General features: G+C 49.6%; 1 protein-coding gene across 2 annotated transcripts; it reads right to left on the bottom strand.

The window, feature by feature from the left end:
* Positions 1–1,998: 1,998 nt before the first annotated feature.
* On the bottom strand, positions 1,999–14,132 carry Sdr9c7 (short chain dehydrogenase/reductase family 9C member 7). Of its 2 annotated transcripts, none has more exons than XM_085683302.2 (4): positions 13,700–14,132; positions 10,359–10,617; positions 9,412–9,575; positions 1,999–4,081 (listed from the first exon to the last, which is right to left on the bottom strand). In XM_085683302.2, the coding sequence occupies exons 1-4, from the start codon at positions 13,998–14,000 to the stop codon at positions 3,864–3,866; spliced, it is 942 nt and encodes a 313-aa protein (XP_085539428.1). In that variant the 5' UTR covers positions 14,001–14,132; the 3' UTR covers positions 1,999–3,863. The 2 variants fall into 2 exon arrangements, with proteins under 2 accessions (XP_085539428.1, XP_087758028.1); XM_087901902.1 differs by lacking the exon at positions 13,700–14,132 and adding an exon at positions 12,328–12,472.
* Between the last annotated feature and the right edge of the window lie 9,316 nt (positions 14,133–23,448).

The following is a 23,448-nucleotide window of genomic DNA, read 5'->3' as shown; positions in this document are numbered from 1 at the left end:
CTCACTGAAACTAGAACGCTGCTGGCCGGAGGTGAGCTTCTGGAATGAAATCTCCTATGCACACAGGTTACTTAAAGAAATGTCTGCTGTGGCAATGTGGACACCCTTTCCTGGGTGGCTCTTCCGGCCTGTCCTGTAGAGTGGGGCACAGTATAGTATGTGACATTCCCCAGGCTCTCATCTGCGTTACACAGGGCACAGCAGCTGCTCCCCTGTCTTGCCAATCCCCAAAGTGCGTCTGGAAACGGCCCCAGAAACGTTAGACGTCACCCATTTCTCTCAACAGCCAGCGACTCCTCGTGTCTTTGGAGAAGGGACAGCTTCATGGAGACATTAGGCTTGTCCAGAAGTGACATTACTTGTACTTCATTCTCCAAAGCCCATAATTTCGCTATCAACTTCAGAGTTGGGGCAATAAAAGCTGAGAAAGGGAAATTGTGTTCTGTCAAACATCTTACCCCAGCGAAGGCTCAATTTAGGTACCTACTTGAGTCCGGGGAAGGGAAAATGGGACAGCAAGGAGCTTCGGAAAGTATATATGACTATCTCAGGCTATTGTCAGACACAGTTTCCTTATAATTCAGTGTCTGTGTCATTGGTTTGTGACAGGGTCTCATGTGACCCAAGCTGGCCTCAAACACACTATGTAACAGAGAGAGGCTGTAAACCCCCGATATCCTGGCCTCCACCTTCCCAATGCTGGGATCACGGGCATGCGCTGCCACACATGCCTGAAGCTGCTATGTCTTTAGTTAAATTTATGTTTTACGTTTCTTTAGCACTCTCAGCAGCACAGAGGTTTAAATTTTGAACTTTTCCAGGGCAGTGAGCAGTGTGGCCAACTCTCCGACACCCCCATCCTATGACTGAGCTACAGTTTATGCCAACTTGCAGCCTGATCGGGGATGGGGTCAGGACAAGCCCAAGCCACTTTGAGTCAGTGGGATTGATAGCAGCACTCAAATCATGACATGGAGACTCATTATTAGTTATGAAAGCTCAGCCTTATCTTATGCTTGTTTCTTTTGAGACAGGGTTTTTCTCTGTAGCTTTGGAGCCTGTCCTGAAACTAGCTATTGTAGACCAGGCTGGCCTCGAACTCACAAGAGATCTGCCTGCCTCTGCCTCCTTAGTGCTGGGATTAAAGGCATGCATCGCCACCACCTGGCAACTAGTTCTTATAACTTAACCTGTTTCTCGTTATGTGTGTTCTACTTTGGGGCTTTTTACCTTTCTTTCTGTATGTCTCCCTTCCCTTCTGTATGTCTTCCTTCCCTTCACTGCTTTGTGTCTGTCTGGTGGCTGCCTGGCTTCTGGTTCCCAGCATGTCCCTCAATTTCTCCCTCTTTCTCTCCATTCTCCTTTTTCTAAGCCAAGATTTCTCCTCCTACTTATTCTCTCTGTCCACCAGCCCCGCCTATCCCTCTCCTGCATAGCTATTGGCAGTTCAGCTCTTTATTAGTTCAATCAGGTGCCTTAGGCAGGCAGGATGAAACAGATGTAGCAAATCTTTACATCATTAAACAAATGTAACACATTTTTGCCTAGTTAAAATAATAATCCACAGCAGGGATTCTAAAAGAAACCTCAATGCTGGCTCTGAGAGAACACCTTTCTGGAAGGCTGTGAAAGCAGCTGTCTCCCCTGTGAGTTAGAAGTGAAGAAGCAAAGAGCTACTACCCTCAGCATTCCTGCCTCTGTGCTGCGGGAGTGCAGAGCCATGCCCCTAGGAGCTGGATCACTCTCTCACTATCTAGCACTTAAGCCTAGGGGGCCGGGCTTTCTCTTACTCCTTCCTCAGTTCCTTCTGTCTGAACCAGAATCTGGTGCTGGGAATAGTAGGTAACAGACTATAGCAGATTGTATAGTACGTCCTCTCCCTTCCCAGGGATGGGAATGCTAATTTCTGGAACCTACGACAGCTGCCTGATTTGGGAGGAGTTTGAAGAGATAATTAAAGTCATATTTATCTCTAGTTGTTGATGAGACACAAACACATTTGCATTTTCAAGAATCATATTTGAGCTTTATTGCATAGTCATCAAGATTTTCAACATTCTTATTTATTTATTTAATTGCTATTGTTGGGACTGGTGGCACATGTCAGTAGTCACAGCACTCTGCGAACAGAGGCAGAAGAATCACAAGTTTGAGGGACTACTGAAAGTTATAGCAAGTTCAAGGTTAGCCTGAGCTACTTGGTAAAGTCCTAACTGAAAATCCGACGGTTGGGAATGTAACTTAGTAGAGTGCTTGCCTAGACTGCCCAAGTTCTGGGTTTGATACTCAGTATCTCAAAAGAACTTTTCTTTTTAGCAGAAGCTCAAAGAAGCCAGAAGTTCATGACTGTTTTTTAATATATGTATTATTTAGTTCCATGACATATTTGAAGATGTCACAGTTACTGTCCTATAACTAGAAAAAGGAACCTGAATACTGGAGCTCTGTTTGTTTGGACGCTGAGCTGGGGGCCCTTGGGTAAGTTGTTTCTTACTCTGGACATAGCTGATTCTCCTGTGGCACTACCAGTGGCTCCCAGGTGCACAGGTACATCGACTCATCTAGGTCCTTGGTACCAGTTCATAGTCCTAGCCTCTGCCTTGGGTCTATTGAATCAGATTGTCTAACATTAACATTCATATGTACTTTTTTCCCGCTGGGGTTTATTTGTTTCTTGACACAGGGTCTTATTTTGTAAACTGTTTGCCCTTGAACTCACAAAAATCCTCCTGTCTCGGCTCCCCAAGCGTTGGGATTACAGGCATGAGACACCATGTCCAGCTTCCATATTTTATTTTATGTGTAGCAGTGTTTTGTCTGCATATCACACTATGTGCATGGTTGGTGCTTGTGGAGATCAGAAGAGGGCCTCAGATGCCCGGAACTGGAATTATGGGAGGTGGTGGGACACCATGTGGATTCTGGGAATCCGACACAGATCCTCTGGTCAGCAAGTGCTGCCTCTCCAGCAGCCATATGGACTCTAACTGAGTGATTATGAGCATCCAAGCTTGGGAATGATTACATTGTTGCTACTTTCCTACTTTGTTGTAGCTATTGTAACAAAATAAAACATAAACAAAACAACAAAATCCAAGCTCATGATTTCCTCCTCCTCCTGTACCCTCAGAACCTCAGTGCCTGGTAGGCATTAAGCAATCAATAAATACTTGAAACATTAATCAATGGTGATTAAAGAAGTGCGTGTTATATGGATCCCAATTACCTACAGATAGAGAAACGCAAAGGAAAGGAAACGACTTCAAACATTCTCTGGATATGCGCTGGCAGTTCTGACTGCCGCGTTACACAGTTTGTATATGTACAAACCTGTGCTTGTGAGGAGAGCTGTGGGGAGGGGCTGAGAGTCTCCCATGGACTAGATTATCCTGTGATATTTTTTATAATATTTATTTATTATGTATACATAATTCTGTCTGCATGTATGCCTGCAGGCCAGAAGAGGGCACCAGACCTCATTACAGATGGTTGTGAGCCACCATGCGGTTGCTGGGAATTGAACTCAGGACCTTTGGAAGAGCAGGCAATACTCTTAACCACTGAGCCATCTCTCCAGCCCTTATCCTGTGGTATTTTACAGGGTGGCCACAGTTTGTCATTCAACAGAAGCCAGCTTTCTTCTCCTTGACTTTTCCAGGGCCAGGGCCGTTTATACCTGCCTTGGCGAGAGGTGTCTTGGGGCCCATAGGGCAACTCTCTAAATCAGCAGGGGTCACATCAGGTTTCTGGAGGCCCCAGCAGAAGTGGGGAGACATAAGCCAGCAGTGAGTGTCCCTCTTGTGATCCCACAGTCCTTTGCCCCCTCCTCCATGCACCACTGGCCACCCCTTGAGCTCCCCAGCTCAAACACTGTCTGCTGGCCTCGGCAAGTATCGGCTCAAGATGAAATCTGTCACAGACGTGGGCAACTTAGCCAGGGGGATGTAGAGAAGCTTGACATCCAGACCAGGGTTGTAGCGGATTCGGGGACTCCTGGAGACCACAGCATGCTCCATGCTGTTGGTGACATCGCTGAGTTTTGGATGTGCCAGCTGCATATAGTTAGCCAACTTTTCGGTATCTGTTTGAGACATTGGGGGTGAAAGGAAGATAGAACAAAAGCCTGTTATCCTTCAAAAAAAAAACCTCCCCCCTGAATTCCATCCAAGCTCCCTGTCTCGCAGAAGTCTGACCCAGCATTTAAAGTGCGTCTCCCACACTATCTATGCACAGTGTCCCTCAGATGTCCCTCACCAAAAGCCTATTTACAAGATAATTATATTATCTTATTTCTCTTTCTAAACACTGGAGTTGTGTCCTGAAATCTTACTGTTTTATGAGATGAGCAACAAAAAGAACAAGCCCAATTCTTCAACAATAAACCACTTAGTAGCTAGCTGTCTGACCTGGAACATCTGTTTGGTTATCTGCAAAATGGGGGCAATCACACGGATCCTAGAGCATAGCACAGATGACTGTCATCTTTCTGTTTCTGTATCAAAATACCCAAGGGAAAAAAAACTAATTTTGGCTCATGGTTTCAGAGGCTGCCCTCCATGGCCACTTGGTCCTGCTGTTCTGGGCCTGCCAGAAGCCAAGCATCAGGGGGTGGGGTGCAAAGCTGCTCCTCATGGTGTCCATGAAGGAGCAAGGGATGGAAGAGAGGTGGAAAGGGAGGAAAGGAGGGATGAAGGAAAGAGGGGGAAGGGATAGCATACAGTCCTAAAGCCACGCCCCTAAGGACACACCCACTCTTTCACCGAGGACCAGATAAATCTGCATTATCTCTCATAGCCCAGGAAGTATGAATCACCAAAAGATTATCCTTTGTTTGCTTGTTTTTGTTTTGAGGACAGAGTCTCACCCTGTAACCTAAACTGGCCTGGAACTTACTATAGAGCCCACACACAAATGGCAATCCTCCTGTCTTAGTCTCTCAAGTCCTGGAATTACAAGTGTGAGACTTCATACCGGGCTCCCCATCTTTCCTGTTGCATGTATGTATGTATGATGTATTATGTGGTCCTGGGGATTGAGCACAGAGTCCCAGATACAGCAGGTAAGTACTCTACCACTGAATTATACAGCCCAACTGGGTTGACCCATTAATAACATCAGAGCCCTTGGGATCCAGCCACTCCCCTTAAGTCCCTACTTCTGAATATTGTTGTTTTGGGGACCCAGCCTTTAACACATAGCCTTTGGAAGGCATTTTTGGCCCAGACCATTCCTGGTTAACAGCAGAGTAGATGGTGTGGAAGGACAGAGTGGAAAGGTCCACAGTCACAGGGACCTGGAAGTAGGAAACTATTGGCTGGTGGGTGCCTAATTACTGTACAACGTTCCATGTTTTCTACCAAAGCATCTGGGGGATAAAAAGGTATTAAAATGAGTAATTCTGGGGCTGGAGAGATGACTCAGTGATTAAGAGCACTGATTGCTCTTCCAGACGACCCGGATTCAATTCCCAGCACCCACATAGTGACTCACAACTGTCTGTAACTCTGGTTCCAGGGGACTTGACACCCATGGCAAAACAACAATATACACTATGTAAAAATGAATAAATTTAAAAAATGGCAATTCTATAAACAGGCATGGAGACACGGATGGGTTTCTAAGTAGTTCAAGCCTGTTGGGGCTCATGACATAGAGGCAGACAGACCTCTGGCACCTCACTATGCCCCTCCTCCTGTACTCTGGGATAGAGATAGGTGTGCAGAATAGGGGGTGAGATTCAAGCTTCAGAGAGAGGAATAAGGGCTTCAGAGGAAGTGGACTTGAGGGTCAGACTTTCCTGACAGGGAGTCAAAGAAGGGAAAGAGTAACAATGAATAAAGCTGAGAAACAGAATAACAAAGTAGTCCTGACTTTGGCCTGCTTTAGGTAGGCACTTCTGTCCCTCCTCAGCTCCTCCTTAACCCACGTGACTCCACTTTATCATGCGATCCATCAGCGCTGGGGGGGGGGGGGATCCATCAGCGCTAGACCGTTGTCCTCTGTTCTCACCTGCTCTGGTGACTCTGAGCCACTTTAATATGGTTCTGCCCCAGACACAGTTAAAAGTAATGCAGGAAATCTGGAGCCCATCCTGGGGTTCAAAGCCAGGGACCTGTGGGATTAGCCAGAGCACCTGTCTAGAGTTTATGTCACATGACACTGAATCGTCACTCCTAAACATTCCTCCAGTCTCTCTCAGAGCTTGACCCTGTCCCCACACTGCCAGGACCTGCCTCCTATCTGGTCCCCTTAACATCCCCAGCTATTTGAGCTTCTTTAAAAGTCCTCTAGGGCCTCAGGACAAAGACCCACAGTCCTTTGGTGTGGGTATCTCCAGAGGCTTTCCCACCCTGTCTGCTTCTACCCTGTTCGTACTGCTGCCAGGTTGGTAGGAAGAACTCCACCGAAAGTTTGCCAGGCTCATTCTATGCCAGTTTTGTTCAGTTCTCCTAAAAATCCATAAGAGAACCATACTTAGGGGAATAAGCCTTCGTTTCTGAGAGCTATGGGATCATGCCCTGGAATCTGTGCACATCCAGATCTCCGGGTGTTGCTCATGAGCATCTGTGGGAAACTAGGATCTTATCCCTGTCGGTGAGCTCCTATTCACCCAGCTAAACTAAAGGATTCGTTATCACCTCTGTGGGCCATTGGTCACAGCAGAACTGGGTCTCTGGAGCCTCTCCAGATTGGCTTTGCATTCTGTGCCTACCCATTAGAGCATTATGTTCTGGGTGTGAGGGATTTGCTCTCAGATCTCCTCTGCAGAGCTGAAAATGTTTATCTAAAAGCACTTATCATGTGTTCTTGGAAAATCAGTGTGGAATAATAGGCAAACTAGCCTAGGGCATTTAGCAACCCAACTCTTACTGTTGTTTAGCACAGCTATTACCCTCCCCCCCCCAATGTCTGGCAAGTGGCTTTCAGGGGAGTTTGTCTCTCTGCATCTTCCTTCAAAAACCCTTGGAAACTTCACAGTCTCTGTCTGCAGTAGGTATTCCCCCTGTGAAGTTTCCAGATACTGAGTAAATCTATATTGCACCCCAGCCTTAGAGTAGGTCTGTAAATAATTTGGCCCGCTGTTTGCTTAAGAATCCCGCAGAGCATTACATTATTCATTCCCTCTATCATCTAATCCCATCCTTCCAACAACTTCAGATTTCCCTCTGTGGGCACACGAGCCAGCCTGAACCAATCAGAGCCAGCCTTATGTTTCTTTGAGCCTGTGATCCCCACAATGGGACCTCCAGGTCAGGATGAGTTTCTTAACTCTCAGGGAGGTGCTGGACAGGATTCTTTGCTCTGGAGATGAGCAGTGGGCACGAGCTGATACAAAATAACCAGAGATGAGAGAAGGAACCAGACCAGACCCTAACCGTAACATTCCCATAGCTGATCAGATTGTGCCCGGAGAGAACTGTTGCTGGATTCTTTACTCCTATAAGAAATTCCTTTCTTCTTAAATGGTTTGGGTTGACTTTCCTTCACTCGGTGCCCCAAGGTCCTATCTGATGTCCCTCCTGAGGGCACCCTTCTCTGTACAGGCTGCTGTTATGTGCAGAACCGAAAGACTAGTTGTTATTCCTTTGCGGTCCCTTTAAGAGCTAACCACGCCCACTCCCCAGTCACTTCTGACCTCCCTCATAGCCATCTTCCCTTCTCTCTTTTGTTTTGTCTCTTGGTGTGTGTACACGTGTCTCTGTCTCTCTATGTCTGTCTCCATGTCTCTCTGTCTCCCTCTTTTTAAGTAATAAATGTTTAGCCTTATGTCCATTTACTCTGCCGTCCACCGCATCCAGCCGCCTGACTCTGCCGCTTGCCTGGGGAACCTGCACTGCTCTGGCGGCAGCCCCTTCCTGGCTCGCAGGCCGCTTGGGGCATCCCAACATATTATCTTTTAAAAGAACAATACTAGTTTCTTTAAGGAACAAAATCAACCTTACCAACAGTGGACGAAATCAGTTCTAACCAACAGTGAGCGAGGTTGTGCCCCCACCAGGTAAACCTTTCCCCTAACCATTGAGAACAAGGCTGTCTCCCATCGGGTTCATCAACATAAACCCAGCCCTCATCCTACATGGCTCCTCCTCACACAGCGACTGCTGGCCTAAAACATTCCAGGCATTCAGACTCCTTCCCACTTCTGCTTCCTGTCCTGTTGGAACCACCATCCTGTCTCATCTGGAAGTCTGCAACCACCAGAGAAAACCTGAGACCACGGAGCAGATGGCTCTGTCTGATGCTCCCTCAGCTGCTCCTCACTGCTCCCTACCTGCTGCTTTCCTTAAATGCCCTCAAAATGTCCTGTCTCCGAGCCCCCTGAGGATTATAATTATAAATCCCCGTCTTCCCTTTCCACGAGCCACCAGCACCCAGCTCTGACCCCTCAAGCTACCCCAGCAGAAGCTCCCTTTATACCAGAATCTGAATTCAGCCTCCAGCCCCCTCTTGTTCTTCCTACATAGCCTTATTTCTTTGCAATGACATTTAATCACGGTTGTCACTAAATGTGTGTGATATCTGTCGTCAGCTACAGGCAGCAAGGGGTGAGTGTGCTATCCTGCCCACCCCAGTGTCTGACGTTCGATAGTCTCTCAGTGAAAGATGTTCCCAGTGGAGAGAGCTGTCTCGGTTTTCCTGCCTTGGCTTGCATCACTGTGGACATAGAATGCCCAGGAAAACTGTCACTAAGCACACGCTCCTATTCCTGGGCAGTTCAGACCTGCCACGGGCTTGACTGACTTATATTGTTGTAGTTTGGATCTTAAGTGTCCCCCTAAAGACCTATGCGCTTCTTTAAGCTCCTTGTACAGGTGGGAAACTGAGGCAGAAGATGATCCGTCAGGCTGGGCATGGTGATGCACGCCTGGGATTACAGAATCTAGAAACAGAAGCAGGAAGGTCCAGAGCTCAAGTCATCCTCAGTTAATAGGAAGTTTTAAGACAGCCTTAGCTACCAGAGACCCTGCCTCAGGAAAACAAAACAAAACAACAGACTTTTAAAAAGAAAACAATGACAACACCACAAAACAAACAAGCAAGCAAGCAAACAAAAAACAATGTCCATGCTCACAAGTGGCGGACAAAGCCTGGACTCCCAGCAGGAGGTCTGGCTCCCACAAACAGGCCCTCTGTCTTTTGCTAGTCTCCTCTCAGTGTGTTTTCACAAGCTCTACCTGCACTGATGTTTGGAGGAGCCGTGCCAGCGCAGACAGCATCTTTCCACCATCCCTACCTTCCCCGCAGCCGTGGCCCTGCAACCTGGATTCTAATCTCAAACTCCAGCTTTGTGACTAACTGTCTGGATGATCTCTGGGGCTCTGCCTCATCCTCTGTAAACTGAAATTCAGCCAGTGACTCCCCGAAGCCCCACAGTTGCCTCAGAGAGCCCGCTTCTTCCTGGAGACTCACAGACACGGAAATACTCCTCTCCGTAACTGTCCCGGGTCTCCTGCGGCAGCCGGTCCCACAGCTTCTTCATGCGTGATTGCAGAGTTTCCTGGCCCAGGATGGATGTCCGGTAGTTCCCCGGCTCAATAATGCTGACCTTCACCCCAAAGAAATGAAGCTCTCGCCTGTGGGATCAAGAGTTGCATTTGGTCTAGCCTCAGAATGACAGGCACCAGAGACACCTTTGGCGGGACCTGTCCCTCCCAAGACCTGGAGGTGTTCAGCCCACCGCCTGAGCTAATTTCAACCTCGCCTTTATGCAAATGGCTTTCCTTGAGGCCTCAGCCCGTTCCCAAAATGATCCAGTAGCCTGGAGCAATCTGCATTAGGCAAAACCAACAGGAAATCTGTAGAGAATCTAGGCCAACGTCCTGCCTCCTCCCAGGTTCTTTCCACCCAGCCCTAAACCCAGTCACCGAGTGACTAAAGGCCTGCATCTTCTGAGGGGCTTCCAGAGGCACCTCTGCACCAGGTCTCTCTCTATGTGTGCGCTCTCTCTCTCTCTCTCTCTCTCTCTCTCTCTCTCTCTCTCTCTCCCCTCCCCTCCCCTCCCCTCTCCTTTCCCCTCTCCTCTCCCCTCCCTTTCCCCTCTCCTCTCCCCCTTCTCTTCCCTTCTCCTCCCCTCCCCTCCCCTCTCTTCTCCTCTCCTCTCCTTTTTCCTCCCCTTTACCCCGCCTCCACTGTGATTTAACAGGGTTTGCCTCACTCTGGGTCTGCCCAAGGGAAGATCCACCCGGTGTCTTCTAATCCTAATTCCACAGGGCTCCCTCCTCCCGACTTCTCCCCTTGGTCCTGTTTGAGAGTCTTCTTCCCAGAACTCCCCTGCCTACACACTGACCCGTTCGGGCCTCTATTACTGTGGGAAAGCCCCGAGACCCCCACCTGGTTTGGTTCCAGGACCCACTCACCTGATGCTATCCGAGAAGGCTTCAACACCAAACTTGGAGACACAGTAGCCACCACCGATGACAGCCACGCGCCCACCGGAACTGGACATGTTGACCACCCTGCCCCGGGCTTTCTTGACCATAGGCAGCATGTTCAGGGTGACTTCAATCAGTCCCACCAGATTCACATTGATCACTTTCACGAAGTCTTCTTTGGTCAGCCATTCATTGGGGCCACTAGGCAGGCCCACACCAGCGTTGTTCACTAGGGCCCAGAGGCCTGGGGGGAGACAAAGGTAGAGAGAACCGTACAGGAATCAGCACGTTCCCTGGAAGAGCTCCGTGGGACACCAGTCAACAGCTCGCTGTCCATGGGTGGCTTAGCCGGTGGACAACGCCTACGGACAATGGGCAGACACTCAAGGATGGTGTGGCTTGGGACAGTCGGGAGAGCAAACTTAAGGCCAAAGTGTTCGATGTTCCCGGTGGGATGTTTTTTTATTTCCCTGATTCCTAGGGTCTGCCAACTAAACTGGGCTCTGTACCTACTATAAACAAGGCTGTGTGCAGCCAGTGGCCGTGAAGCTGTGAGTTGCCATTTTCATGCAAATGGATCAGTGCTTGGCTTCTCAATCTCACACCCTTTTATCTACTCTTCCAAGTTTCCATTTCATGATGACTCAATCAGTCAGTCCATTGGTCTATTCGCCTAGCAAACGTCATTCATTCATTCATTCATTCATCCAGTTTCTGCTCTGTGTTGTCACTTAAGTAAAGGAGACATAAAATGAACAAGTTGGGATCTTACGCCTCCAGAAGCCCAGAGACCAGAGAGAAGAGTGAGCTTGGAGTATTTATAGAAAAGTACAGAAGAACACACACTATGGTACTTATGGCAATGGGGTGAGGTTCTCTCAGATCAGGAAGGTAGGACTAGAGAAAAACAGTTTGGTCATCCAACTCTGTGGGACCTTGGGGTTGAAGAAACCCAGGACTCAGGTCTGGCTCTGATTCCGGCCTTGGACAAGCCCCTTCCCTCCCCTGGGCCTCGGGTTCCTCATCAAACAGCACCAGGACAGTTGTTTCCACAAGCCTGCTAGGGATGGGGCTGTGAGAGAAGTCCTTCTTTCATTTGTTTTATGAGTTGAGCTTTTGAGTGAAATGCCACCAAGGAGGTGATGCAAACAGTTCAAGTCTCTTCCTTCCCCTGGGACTCCATGAGCCCCAACCCCCGACCCTTCTGTTCTTTTCTCTGTACAGTCCCCTTCTGATTAAGACAAGCCCTGAGACCCCTTCTTGAGTGCACTCCCTCTCCCGAGGGCAGATCTGGGTGAGACCACCAGTTCTGACCCTGGCTCTGGAGTCCCCCCCCTAAGCCATGCCTCTCCCCATCTATGCCCTCTTCAGGCTGGAGAGACTCCAGGAGAAGAACCGACTGGTAGGACTCAGAGCCTTCCCAGCTAAGGGACCTCTCTTAGCAGAGGAGGTCCTGAGGCTCCTGAGACTCAAAGATCCTGACACTTGAGTGCTATTGCTCTCAAGGGGACCACAGACCACCGATGCCTCTGATGGTGTTTGTTTTCCTATAAAGAATAATTAGAGAATGATCAGAGCAGGGGTTTCAGCTCCAGGGCTGTGCTCACAGGAGCCTGTCTATCCTCCGCCTCAGTTTCTTGAACTCTGGGATGCAGGTGTGCATCACCTTACCCAGTCCCCAGTGCTTCTTCCATGGAAGATGCTGCTCAGTGGCGCATGAAGAATATCAGTCCTCCGAAGATGTCGCCACCCCAGGAACCTGGGAGTTTGTTAGGGTGCACGGGAAAGGGAGGATTAAGGCTACAGGTGGAAGGAAGGTGGCTAATCAAGTGACATTATCCCAAGTTCACCAGGTAAGGCCACATAACTACAGGACACTTAACTGGAAGAAGAAAGCAGGGGCCAAAGAAGCAGAAAAATGAAAACGCATAGAGAGGACGTGGCTCAAGCTTACTGGAAGAGGGGGTGAACCATGAGCTAAGGAATGTCGGCAGCCTCCAAGGCAGGAAAATCCTGGAAGTGAGCTCTGCCCCAGACCCCCCAAATGAGCCAGCTTTGTTGAGACTTTGCCTAGTGAGAACCATTTTGGACTTATTTCCTCCAGAATTATGGGGTAATAAATGTGTGCTGTTTAAACCACTGCATTTGCGTGGATTTGTTGCAGCAACAGGAGACTGCTACACCCAGTGAGTCATGGTCACAAATGGCTGCAGGCTGGGTGCAGGGAACAGGCTGAGGCAGCATGGTGGACGAGACTCACCCTGCTGAATTATTCATTAACTAACTCAGTCGACAAATATTTAGCAAGCACCTTTCTGGGTGGTAGATATCGTCCTAGGTACTAAGGACACGGGATGAGTGAGGGACATAGGCCCACTCTCTGGAGGCTTTATTCCCGCAGAGGAAACAGATGATAAAGAAAAAAGGGGCGGAAGTATGGCTCAGCAGATAAGAGTGTCTGCAGCACAAGCCTGGTGACCTGAATTCAATACCCAGGGCTCACATGGTGAGGGAACTGACTTCCAAAACCTAGCCTCTGACTTCCACACAGTTTTTTTCTTACTCTGTTTTCTTTTTCTGTAACTCCTGATCCATAGTACCAATGCCCTCTTTTGGTCTCTTCTCGTACTTCACACACACACACACACACACACACACACACACACACACACACAATAATCATAATAACAACATAGTTTTAAAAAAACTGAAATGCATTATGTACTGAGTAGGGCTAAATGCTGGAGCTCTGGGCAGAGGCCTAGCGATTTTTCGGAAGCAAAAACTTCCCCATAGTCGCCGTTCCTGTAACTAAGCAGTCCGGTGTCCACACCCTGTATGCCACAAGTTCAGGCAAGAAAGTCCCCATGTATTCCTGGTACAGCCCCCAACACAGGTTCATTTTCTAAAGGGAGATCCCCCCTGCTGAAGGCCGTACAGAAGAAATGGGCCCACCCCACCCGTGGGATTCCACCTCTTGCTGCTTCCCTGCTGCTCCTAGCCTCAGCCCTCCAAGAACTGTGACTGTGCCTCTATGGGAGCCAATTTGGGACTCCTGAAGTCTCCAAAAGGCACCTCCATCTTTAGAGGTTTGAACATTTGGAACATTCCAGATGCTGCCTCTGTCCTGAACCTCTGAGGGAGAAAATGTCCTCAGGATGTTGCTTCCTCGTGTCAACTGGCCAAACCATGCCATGATTCCAGATTCAACCGCACCAGAGGCTCTTGGCCTGCTTCCTATCCATCTCTCCAACTCCATTTGCACATCAGGTCCCAGAAAGAGAGAGAGAGAGAGAGAGAATGTTAAGGAACGCAGTTCACCCCACCTTGCTCGCCCACTTGGTCCCTCACCCACTGGGCTGCGGCCTTGATGCTCTCAGTCTTGGTGACATCTAGGAGGATGGTCTGCAGCTGGTAGGAGGTGTCCTGCTGGAGTTTCTGGGCCCCCTCCTCCGTGAGGCAGGCAGCGAGCACTCTCATGCCCCGATCAACCAGTTGTCTGGCCAGCAGGTTCCCAAAGCCAGAGTCGCAGCCCGTGATAAAGACATACTTCTCTGAGAGGTTTCGAACCAGATTGCAATTTTTGAACCAGCGGTACATAAAAGAGTAGTCTGTGAGGGCCGCCATTGGAGCCGATGTCCAAGGATGGGCCCAGGAATTGGTAGGATACGCTGGTCCCTAGAACCCAGCAGGCAGCCTGCCAGAGCCCACAGGGAGAGAGAGCTCTGGGACCTGCGATAGACACGGAGCCTCTGGGTGAGCCGCTCTGTAATTTTATAGGTGGATGCATGAGCGCAGCAATTAGCTCAGATGCAAGAAATTCAAGTCCAACCTGAAGTGTGTCACCTCTGACAAAATGACTGCCCTGGTGACTACTTCCATCTCTCTCCTTGACCTTCCAGGGATGGAAACCAAAAATTGAGAAATTCATAGTCGTGTGAGTTCAAGTGCATTCTGGGAAGGGGCATGAGAGGGCAAAGGAGAGCTTAGCTCTGACTGAGCTCTCTTAAGGAAACCCCACCCCGGTTTTACCTCCTGTCGAGGGATCAAAACCATCCACAATGCATTCAGGCATGTCAATAAATTTAATTTCTATTGTCTGAAAAGACAAAGTCACTAATACAAAGGAAACAAAAGCTGAATCGAGTCGCCAAGTCCCAGGAGAAATGAACTGCAGGGCATCAGCTCTTTGAGATCTTTAATTCATTTAGGTTAGTTTTGTGACAAGAGTCTCACTAGTGGCGCTGGCTGGCCTAGCCTAAACTTGCCAAGCTGTGACACCCCTCCTGCCACTACGACCTTCTATCTTCTTTAGAGGTGTTGAGCGAGCCTCCATCATGAGAGAGGAAAGAACACACAGGGTTTTCCCGGGATGGGTGTGACTCGCTGCTGACTCCAGAGGCCATGAGGCATCTCCGTAGAGGAGGCTGGAGATAGGAGTTTCAACTTGTAAAAAAGTAGGAAGACTCTAAACAGCTGGGTGGGTGGCACGCGTTTGTAATCTTAGCACTTGGGAGGAGCAAGAGTTCAAAGGTCATCCTCAGCTACAACAGCTACGTGGGACTCTGTCTCAGACAAATAAAACACGAAAATCAGCCAGAACCGTGGTGATGGCAGAGCGGGTGATAATCAAGTTACCAGCAAGGAACATCATACTGGAAACCAACCCAGTATTCAGCCCAGCCTACCCTCTGGTGGCCAGGTCATCACAGGGGTCCAGCACCGAGGAGACAAAGGCTGTCGGGGAAGGGCACCTTCCCTTCTATCCCAAGAACCTGGCACACTCTAGGTGGACTGATGAACTGAAGAAACTAGGCAGGGAAGGCGGCAGTACAGGGACCAGGCTACCAAGCCATTTGTCACTGTGGCTAATTAGATCTCCAGAAAGAAAAGAGGGCAGATGTCAAAACGATTAGAAGGTATGGGGCCAAGGACGGACAACAGCAGATGATGTGAAAAGTCGGGAGGTAAGACAGTAGCAACAGGGAGGTTAGGGAGGGGACAGCTCCGGCTGGAGGCACTCAGAGACAGACAGTCAGACAAGAGGAGGCTGGACCACAAGGAACCCGCTGGGAATGCGGGAGGAGCTTGGGCAGAGTCTCGGATCCCAGGGAGATGATTGTAGGGAGAGCAGGGTTGAGATGTGGGAAAGGTCAGCGGCAGAGCTTGCAGAGAGAGCTATCCCAGGCAACAGAGGGCTTACAGAAAATCGGAGGGCAGGAGGAAGCAAGCTGGGTGTGATCTTGAGGGACCACACCCAGCGTTGCATAAGCTGCAGGGACAGAGCAAGGCTGGGTGCCTTCTTGGTCACGAGTGACCTCGTCCCCTTTTAGAAGGTCTGTACAGAAATTGGGTGCAAAGGCTCCCTAGAGAGGGGAGCAACAGGTGCATCCCGCTATTTACCGATGCTGGCCAGCTATGCAGGGAAAGAGGGTGTTGTCACACCAACTGCTCATCCCACTGGGCAAGAATAAGACTTCTACCATAATTTTTGAGCCAAATTTGAAGCAAGCTTTGTTAAATACTGGTCTAGACACTGGCCAGGTCCATACCTGTGATTCCCATAGAATGGCTGCAAATTATGTCAGGTGCTTATAGAGCAAACCCCACAAGGCGACCTACTTCCTGCCTTCAGTCTGATCAGGGAGAAGCATACATCCTGATGGACCTCCTGCCTACATGTGATCGAGCACATCCTGTGCAGATGGGGCAACCAACCCTGTATACAGAAGTGAAAACGTGTGGCTTGTTATCTTCTGTGAGCAACAGCCCCAGCATTCCAGCTATCTGTCTTTGGGCAAGCGGGGCTTACAGGCATTTTTGTTTCCTAGATCTCTTAAGCACAATCATTTAAACTTCAAACATAACTGTAGGCCGCACACAACAAGGCTGGGTCATTCTGTGCCAAAGATTTGGAGGTGGAGATTAGGTCAGTGGCCGTCTCTGAAGGGCAGACCCGTGGGCAACGGTAGATGACAAACCTACGTGTTTCATGTTTTCCTCAAGGCTGTGGCACGTCCTGTGCTGGCTTGGTAAGCCTCCCCCAGGCTGAGCTGGCCTCCTGGATGAGAGATCAAAGAAGTTATGCCCAGGAGTCATCAGTGTCCCCCAAGGGCTGAGCAGGCTGAGGGGCAGCAAGCGTTGCAGTTCTTGGGGACAGGGTAAGACTGAGGTGTTTGACCCCAGAGTAGAATAATTCAGAACTGACCTGAGGCAGACCGATACAGGATCCAGACACTTTTTAGGCCTCTCTACGAACTCTGGCTAAGGTAGTGGCTGCCTGGATTCAAATTAAAAAAAAAAAAACAAAAAAAAAACCCAACAATAACAACAAAAAAAAAACTGTAGGCTGAGAGCGGTAGGGCCACATACAAGGCTGGAAGTGCCTCCTATTTTCAAATCCCAGCTCTCCTCACCTCGCTGGCATTTGCGGCCTGAGAGTTCAGCCTGCTTTGTCCCTTTCAAGGTCACCCAGAGTCCACAGGAACTTTCGAAAGAAAAAAGGCCTCATTTCCTCCAGGTCATTCCCATCCTGTGGGAGGGCAGGGACTGGCCACACCAAAACTTGCCCAAAGGAGGTAGGCAGGAGACAGGATAAACTGAGTCCCATTCCCCTGCCTCTGCTCATGCTTCATTCCCCAAAGCAAAGTACTCAGGGGGCAAGTGAGCTACGGGGCTTCAGAGCCTTGAGTGACAGCTGACTGCACACATGTACACAATTCCTCAGCTGAAACAGTGTTCACTCTTCCCTGTATTTCCCCAGAATCCTGATTAATATCTCAGGAAAAGCCTGGGGCAGGCATAAGGATGAGGGGAGCCTGCATGATCTAGGGTCCTGAGATGTTCTCCTTACCTCTCTGTTCCCAACCCCACGACGTATTACTATCACCAGTAATCCACTAGATTCTACCATGTTCTCTGATCTTGGTTCCACACCTTGGGGAGTCCATGGAACTCACCAGAAAGGTAGATGTACAGCTTGTGAGGAAGAGCAACGTTGGAGTCACAGCCACGTGAGTACCACATATGATGCATGAGTGGTTAGTGCGTCCTCTGTGTACGAAATCTGCCACCCAGCACAGATTCGACTTGTCAGAGCACTGCCGTGGCCTTTGAAATCTGCTCAGAGTCAACGAATCTTTAATGCATTCTCTCCACGTCTACTTTCAGTTCTGAACTGGGACGTTTGTAAGAGTTCCCGGTTCCCCAGTAATGCCACCTCCTCGCCCTCGGTTCTTTCCTCGGCATGGAATTCCTATCAACCCTCAGCTGGCCACAACCTGTGCCCATCTGCCCACCTCTTAGGCTCATGATGGCGCAAGCATGAGAAAAAAAAGGAAGCTAGTAGTTGGTTTTATATTTTTTCTTTTCTTTTCAAGTCTCCTAGACTTTTGAGGAATCTTGCGCTTGAGCACAAAAGGGATGTCCCCTTGACAAAGAGACAAGACCCAAAGAGGAATCTGACTAGTACCTTTGCCCCCCACACGGTCCTTTCTACACACAGTCCTTCACCCTTTAGAGGCTAGAGTAAATCTCTGGTTTGTTGATTTCCAGGGTTGTGGTTTCCAACATGTCTGATGCCTTGCCCCTCTGCTCAGCCTCCTTCCCCAACTACTCAGCCAGCACTCTCTTGCTTCATGTGTCCAGCTGTCTGGCCAGCAGGATTCCAGGGCTGGAGTCACAGCCCACGACGAAGACATGTTTGTCTTGGAGATGGCTCACCACCTGCTTCTCCCTGTATGAGTTCCACAGGCCCACTATGGCCACTAGGTACAGCCCAGGACTTTGCAGAGAACACTGAATTCTGAGTCAAAATGAGCCTGGCCCCTGTTCAGAATCGAAGGGGTGGGAACAAGAGGGCTGTGGTAGGCAGGAAGGGCGGCCTGCAGGCTTTTGGCATGGAGTCCTCAGTTTCTTCCCCATTACTGGCTTTCTGGTACATTTTGTTCCTGTCCCACCTCGGCTCTGTGAGTTGCTTTTACTATCCTAATAGGTGAATATCCTTGGATATTTCTGAAAGAAACCACAACTCAGTATTCAGCAAAACCTCGCTAGTCCCTGATTTCCCTCACCCCCTACACCCATGTGCGAATGCACGCATATTTCACAATGCATGCTCCACCCTAGTCAAGTCCCAGGCTCAGGTTGTTCTTACTGTCTCAGAGACTGGCAAGCCCCTTGAGCCAGGGGATTTCTGAACATAGGTAGTCGCTGTTAATACCCTGGACTTCGCATCAAAGCACATTTACAGCCACCTGTGTTGGGGACACCTGCAATCTGAACCACTTCAGAGGTGGATCCAGGAGAATTACAAGGTCAAGGCCAGTCTAGGCAGGTAGTAGGACCCTGTTTCATATTTTTTTTAAAAAAGAAGTCTGCTGATACATTTCACTGGCAGAAGTTTTGCTGATACCTTAGGTTCAAGCCGCAGTTCCTCTCCCCCAAAACCTCTCTTCACAGAAAAAAATTCCCCTATAAATCTAGGTTTTCTCATCAGCCTTAGAATCCTTACTCAGAAACCTAAGTCCTTCCCTTGCACCCGCAGAAGAGGCCGGAGGAGAGAGCAGGAGAGTTGTGGTGGCCGCAAGCCGTGAAAGAACCCTGAGTTGGGTATCCTCCCCTCGGGGACCCTGACGCCCAAGAACCAAGACCAGTCCACTGGATGCAAACGCAAGAGGCACTTTATTATTCGCACAGGCGCCTGGCAGACGCTCCAGCCTTCGGGTGACTGAACCGGGCTAGGTTCGGGGCCGATTATAGAGGGTTGGGGCAGCAAGAAGCGGGCTTACGGAAGCAGATGTATGGTTACAGGGTTCTCATTGGTCATTTCAAATAAGGCGATGGAGCCAGGTCAGGGACAGGGTACATGGAAAGCAGATAAGGCTCATTTTAGCACAGATATCCTGTTTTTCTCCTCAGTAGGGGCCCATCTGGCCTCAGGGCGATTATGCTGGCCTGGGAACAGCTTGACCTGGTTTGGACTATAGCTGCAATGGAAATTCCCCGATGCAGGCGGGCGGGGGTCTTTCAGCAGAACAACAGGAAGTGAGGTCTCCAAACAGGAAGTGTGATGCCATGAGCAGAGAAAGAAGAAAGGGAGAGGAGTGGAAACTGGAGTGAAACTTCCAGAACTAGTGGGAGACGCCCTTTCCCCTGCTGGGCAGATTCAGTTTGTCACAGCGACAGCCATCTTGAGTTGTCACTGACATACACAACCTTGGCTAGCCCCAGGCAGATTTTCTTACGTAGATTCTCAGAAATCAAATTATTAAATGGAGTCTGGCGAACTGTTTCCTGCTGTGACCCAAGCGCCTTGACATCTTGAAGCTGATCCTGGTGGTGAGGGGCCGAAGAAAGGACAGACGCAGACACGAAAAAGCTGGATCCAGTGGCTTGCGTGTGCCCTGATGGAGCCTCAGCCCCTGCAGCTGCGGCCTCAGCAAAGGGCCAACTAGTCTCTGCAGGGGGCCTGAAGGCAGCAATCTCAGACTGGGAACATCCAGGAAGCTGCATCTGCTCCTTTGGGCTCACATTGCTCCATCATCCACAAACACCCAAATGTGGACCAGAGGAAGAAGGCATTGCCAGTTCTGAGCCTGGCCCATACAGGGAATGGCTTTGTCGGTCTGCCATGGGTCTGAGGCCTGGGTCCTTGTCATGGTGGCACCCATGGTGGCAATACACACTCACCCAGGACTTTACTGACTCAGGGCTCCCTCTGCTCTCTGAAGTTTCCTGGCTTCTTGAGCAAGTTTGATTCTTTGATACCAGTTTAAAATAAACAAGGTGACTTCTAGCTGTAATGAAGTCACTTTTAAAAATTTTTTCTACAACTGTATATATATATACATATATATATGCGCATGTATACATACATATATGTAAAATATATACTTTGATCATCCTCCTCTCGCTTCCACCAGACACCATTGTCTTCCTAACAAGGAGCTGTCCTGGTTCCTGCCTTTATGGGTGTCCTTGTGTCTCCCTGCAATCAGGATTGATTGCCTGAATGAGCATGGGTGGGGAGCTGTTTACTTGAGCTAGGATAGCTTATCAGTAATGATATCACTGAGGAATAAGACTCCCCCTTCTTCAACAACCATGAGCTGCCTATAGCTCCTCAGGGAGGGGTGTGCCCTTATGAGCTCACACCCCACACCCCTACCCTCACTCCAGTGATGGAATGGTGTTGAGCTGATAAAGTCACTATCAGTGTACAGCCCTCTTCCTGATCCAGATGGCAGGGATCCAACTGGTTTTATTGCTACCCAAGATGGCAACACCTTGGGGTTGAATCTCCTACAGTTGCACCAGCGCTGGGATAGCCTGCTTCTCTCCCGTGCACATACCTAAACCTAAACCTCAGAGATGCCATTTTGGAAGGACTGCAAAGATAGGGGGTGTTTTGGACCTCAGTTGGACGGGGAGGGCCCTCAGCCCTACCCACTGGAAAGGTGTCAGTTTAGAATACATTCTGGATAGACACTATCCTTCAGGATGCCTAAAAAGAAGCCAGAGTCTGTCCCTCCATGACTGTCCATAGCGTACTCTCTCTAGGGTGAGTACAGTCAGTGCCCACAACAGTCAGGGGTGGAGGATGAAGAGGCACATGCAGTTGATGGAGAGAAAGCACAGAATAAATCAGGGAGCTATAGGCCTGCACAGCTTCCTTTTTTTTCTTTCACATTTGTTATTTCTTATTTAAAAAGATGCTCAGAGAAGAGCTGGACTCCATGAAAGCAGAAAGTAGACTCAACCGCCACTTGACCAATGAGAGGGAGTGGAAGAGTGGCTTATGGAGAGCACTGAGCATTGGGTAGCAGCAAGGAGCTGATTCCACCTGGAGCTGGAGTTTTCAATTTCTAAGGTGGGTAGGGCTCGTGCCCCCTTCTCATGTTGTTCCTTTGACTCCTCCTCCTGTTCCTCCTCCTGTTGCTCCTCCTCTTCCTGCTCCTCCTCCTGCTCCTCCTCCTGTTGCTCCTCCTCTTCCTGCTCCTCCTCCTGCTCCTCCTTCTGCTCCTCCTCCTGTTGCTCCTCCTCTTCCTGCTCCTCCTTCTGCTCCTCCTCCTGTTGCTGCTCCTCTTGCTCCTCTTCCTGCTCTCCGTCCTCCTGATGTTCCTCCTCCTGCTCCTCTTCCCGCTCCCACTCATCCTGTTCTTCCTTCTCCTGCTCCTCTTTCTACTTCCACTCCTCCTGCTCCTTCTCCTGCTCCTCTTCCTCCTCCTCCTCCTCCTGCTCCTCTTTTTATGCCCACTCCTCCTGCTCTTCCTCCTCCTGCTGCTCCTCCTCTTGCTGCTGCTCCCACTCATTCTTCTCCTTCTCCTCTTATACCTTATCTACCCCTTGCTCCCGCTTCTCCTTCTCCAGGTCTGTGCCTGGCCTTGTCCTTCCTCCAGTTCCAGCTCCTCACCAACCTCCTGCTCCTCCTCTACTGTAACCTCTTGCTGCCATTCAGGCTCCTGCTTCTGCAGTAGTTGCTGGGACCCTCTTTCATTGCCTCCTTTCAGTGATGGAGAAGAGGGTAGAAAATTTGCAGCGGTCAGTTAGGACCTGTGAAGACTCACCTGTGCTCACATCCAGCTAGCTACAGAAGACCTATGGGCTCTTGAGCTGGGACAACTGGCAGGCTTCATTTCCTCAATAACTGCTTGTTCCTTCACCTATGAATTCCCTAGGTCCATCCACTCAGTGTCATTTCCGATGCCTCAAACCTACAGCCTAAGGAATTCTATTACTCTGATGGAACACCATGACCAAAAAGCAAGTTGGGGAGCACAACGTTTGTTTGGCTCACACTTCCCTGTCACTGTTCATCACTGAAGGAAGTCAGCACAGGAACTCAAACAGGGCAGGAACCTGGAGGCAGGAGCTGATGCAGAGGCCATGGAGGAGTGCTGCTTACTGGCTTACCTCCCCAGGCTTGCTCAGTCGATTTTCTTCTAGAACCCATGACCACGAACCCAGAGATAGAGTACCACCCACCAGCTGGGCCCACCCCTATCCACATTGATCACTAATTGAGAAAATGCCTTGCAGCTGGATCTCATGGAGGTATTTCCTCAGCTGAGGCTCCTTCTTAGAAGACTCTAGCTTGTGTCAAGTTCACACAAAACAAACCAGCACACCTACTGCAACTTTCTCCCTCATCCTGACAGCAAGATGCACTTGAGCTGCTATCCAGGGCTTCTAGAACACAGCAGGGTCTAGTCAGTCTCTGAAAATTCCGGATAGAGTCAGGAGTCCGGGTATGACTTTCTCCCATGAGGCTACAGGGCTATAGAGACATCCCCAGAGACACCGACCTGTCCCATGGGGCTTCTCTCACTGATCCATCCCTCCACTGAGATCCCTGCACAAACCACTTGTCAGTGCCCAGCTGGTCCTCCTCTCTGTCCTGGGTAGCGGGTGCCTGGTTCCATTCCAGTACTGAACTGTGAGTGTCTAAACTCTCCAGCTGTTCTGAGCCCCAGCTGTGGGGCTGAGGTAGAATCTGAGCCGATCAAGACTCCAGAGGGGTCTAGCTCAGCCAGGTGGGAAAAGTCGGGTCTCCCCACCCACCCCACTCTTTCTTCTTCATGCAGGATGGGGAGGGACGGTGCCTGGAATATGTGATGTAAAGCATGGGAAACAGGCCCACTGTGCAAGCCTGTTCCCAGTCCTGCCACAGGGAGCCCCTTCTCATTCTTAACTGGGGACCCAGAAGTGAAGAACCAGTTGTACTCTAAGGCCTGAAGGTCTACAGCAGTGATCTCAACATTCCTAATGCTTGACCCTTTAATACAGTCGCCCACCTTGTAGAGACACCACCATAAAATCATTATCACTGCCATTTCATAACTGCAACTTTGTTCCTGTGATGAGCCATAATGTAATATCTCTGTTTTCTGAGGGTCTTAGGTGACCCCTGTGAAAGGCTCATTAGCTACTCAAAGGAGTCCCAACCCACAGGCTGAGAACTTCTGGTTCAGAAGATGGGCTTAATTAGGTGGATATCTGACAGATGGGCACGACAACAAGGGAATAAACAAGGTGACTTTTTATAGCAGTCGAAGAGGAGGAGGAGGAAGGCAGG

Source organism: Myodes glareolus, chromosome 26, assembly GCF_982192425.1.
Source record: "Myodes glareolus chromosome 26, mMyoGla1.1, whole genome shotgun sequence".
NCBI lineage: Eukaryota > Metazoa > Chordata > Mammalia > Rodentia > Cricetidae > Myodes > Myodes glareolus.
This window is presented reverse-complemented; position numbering and strand designations above follow the sequence as displayed.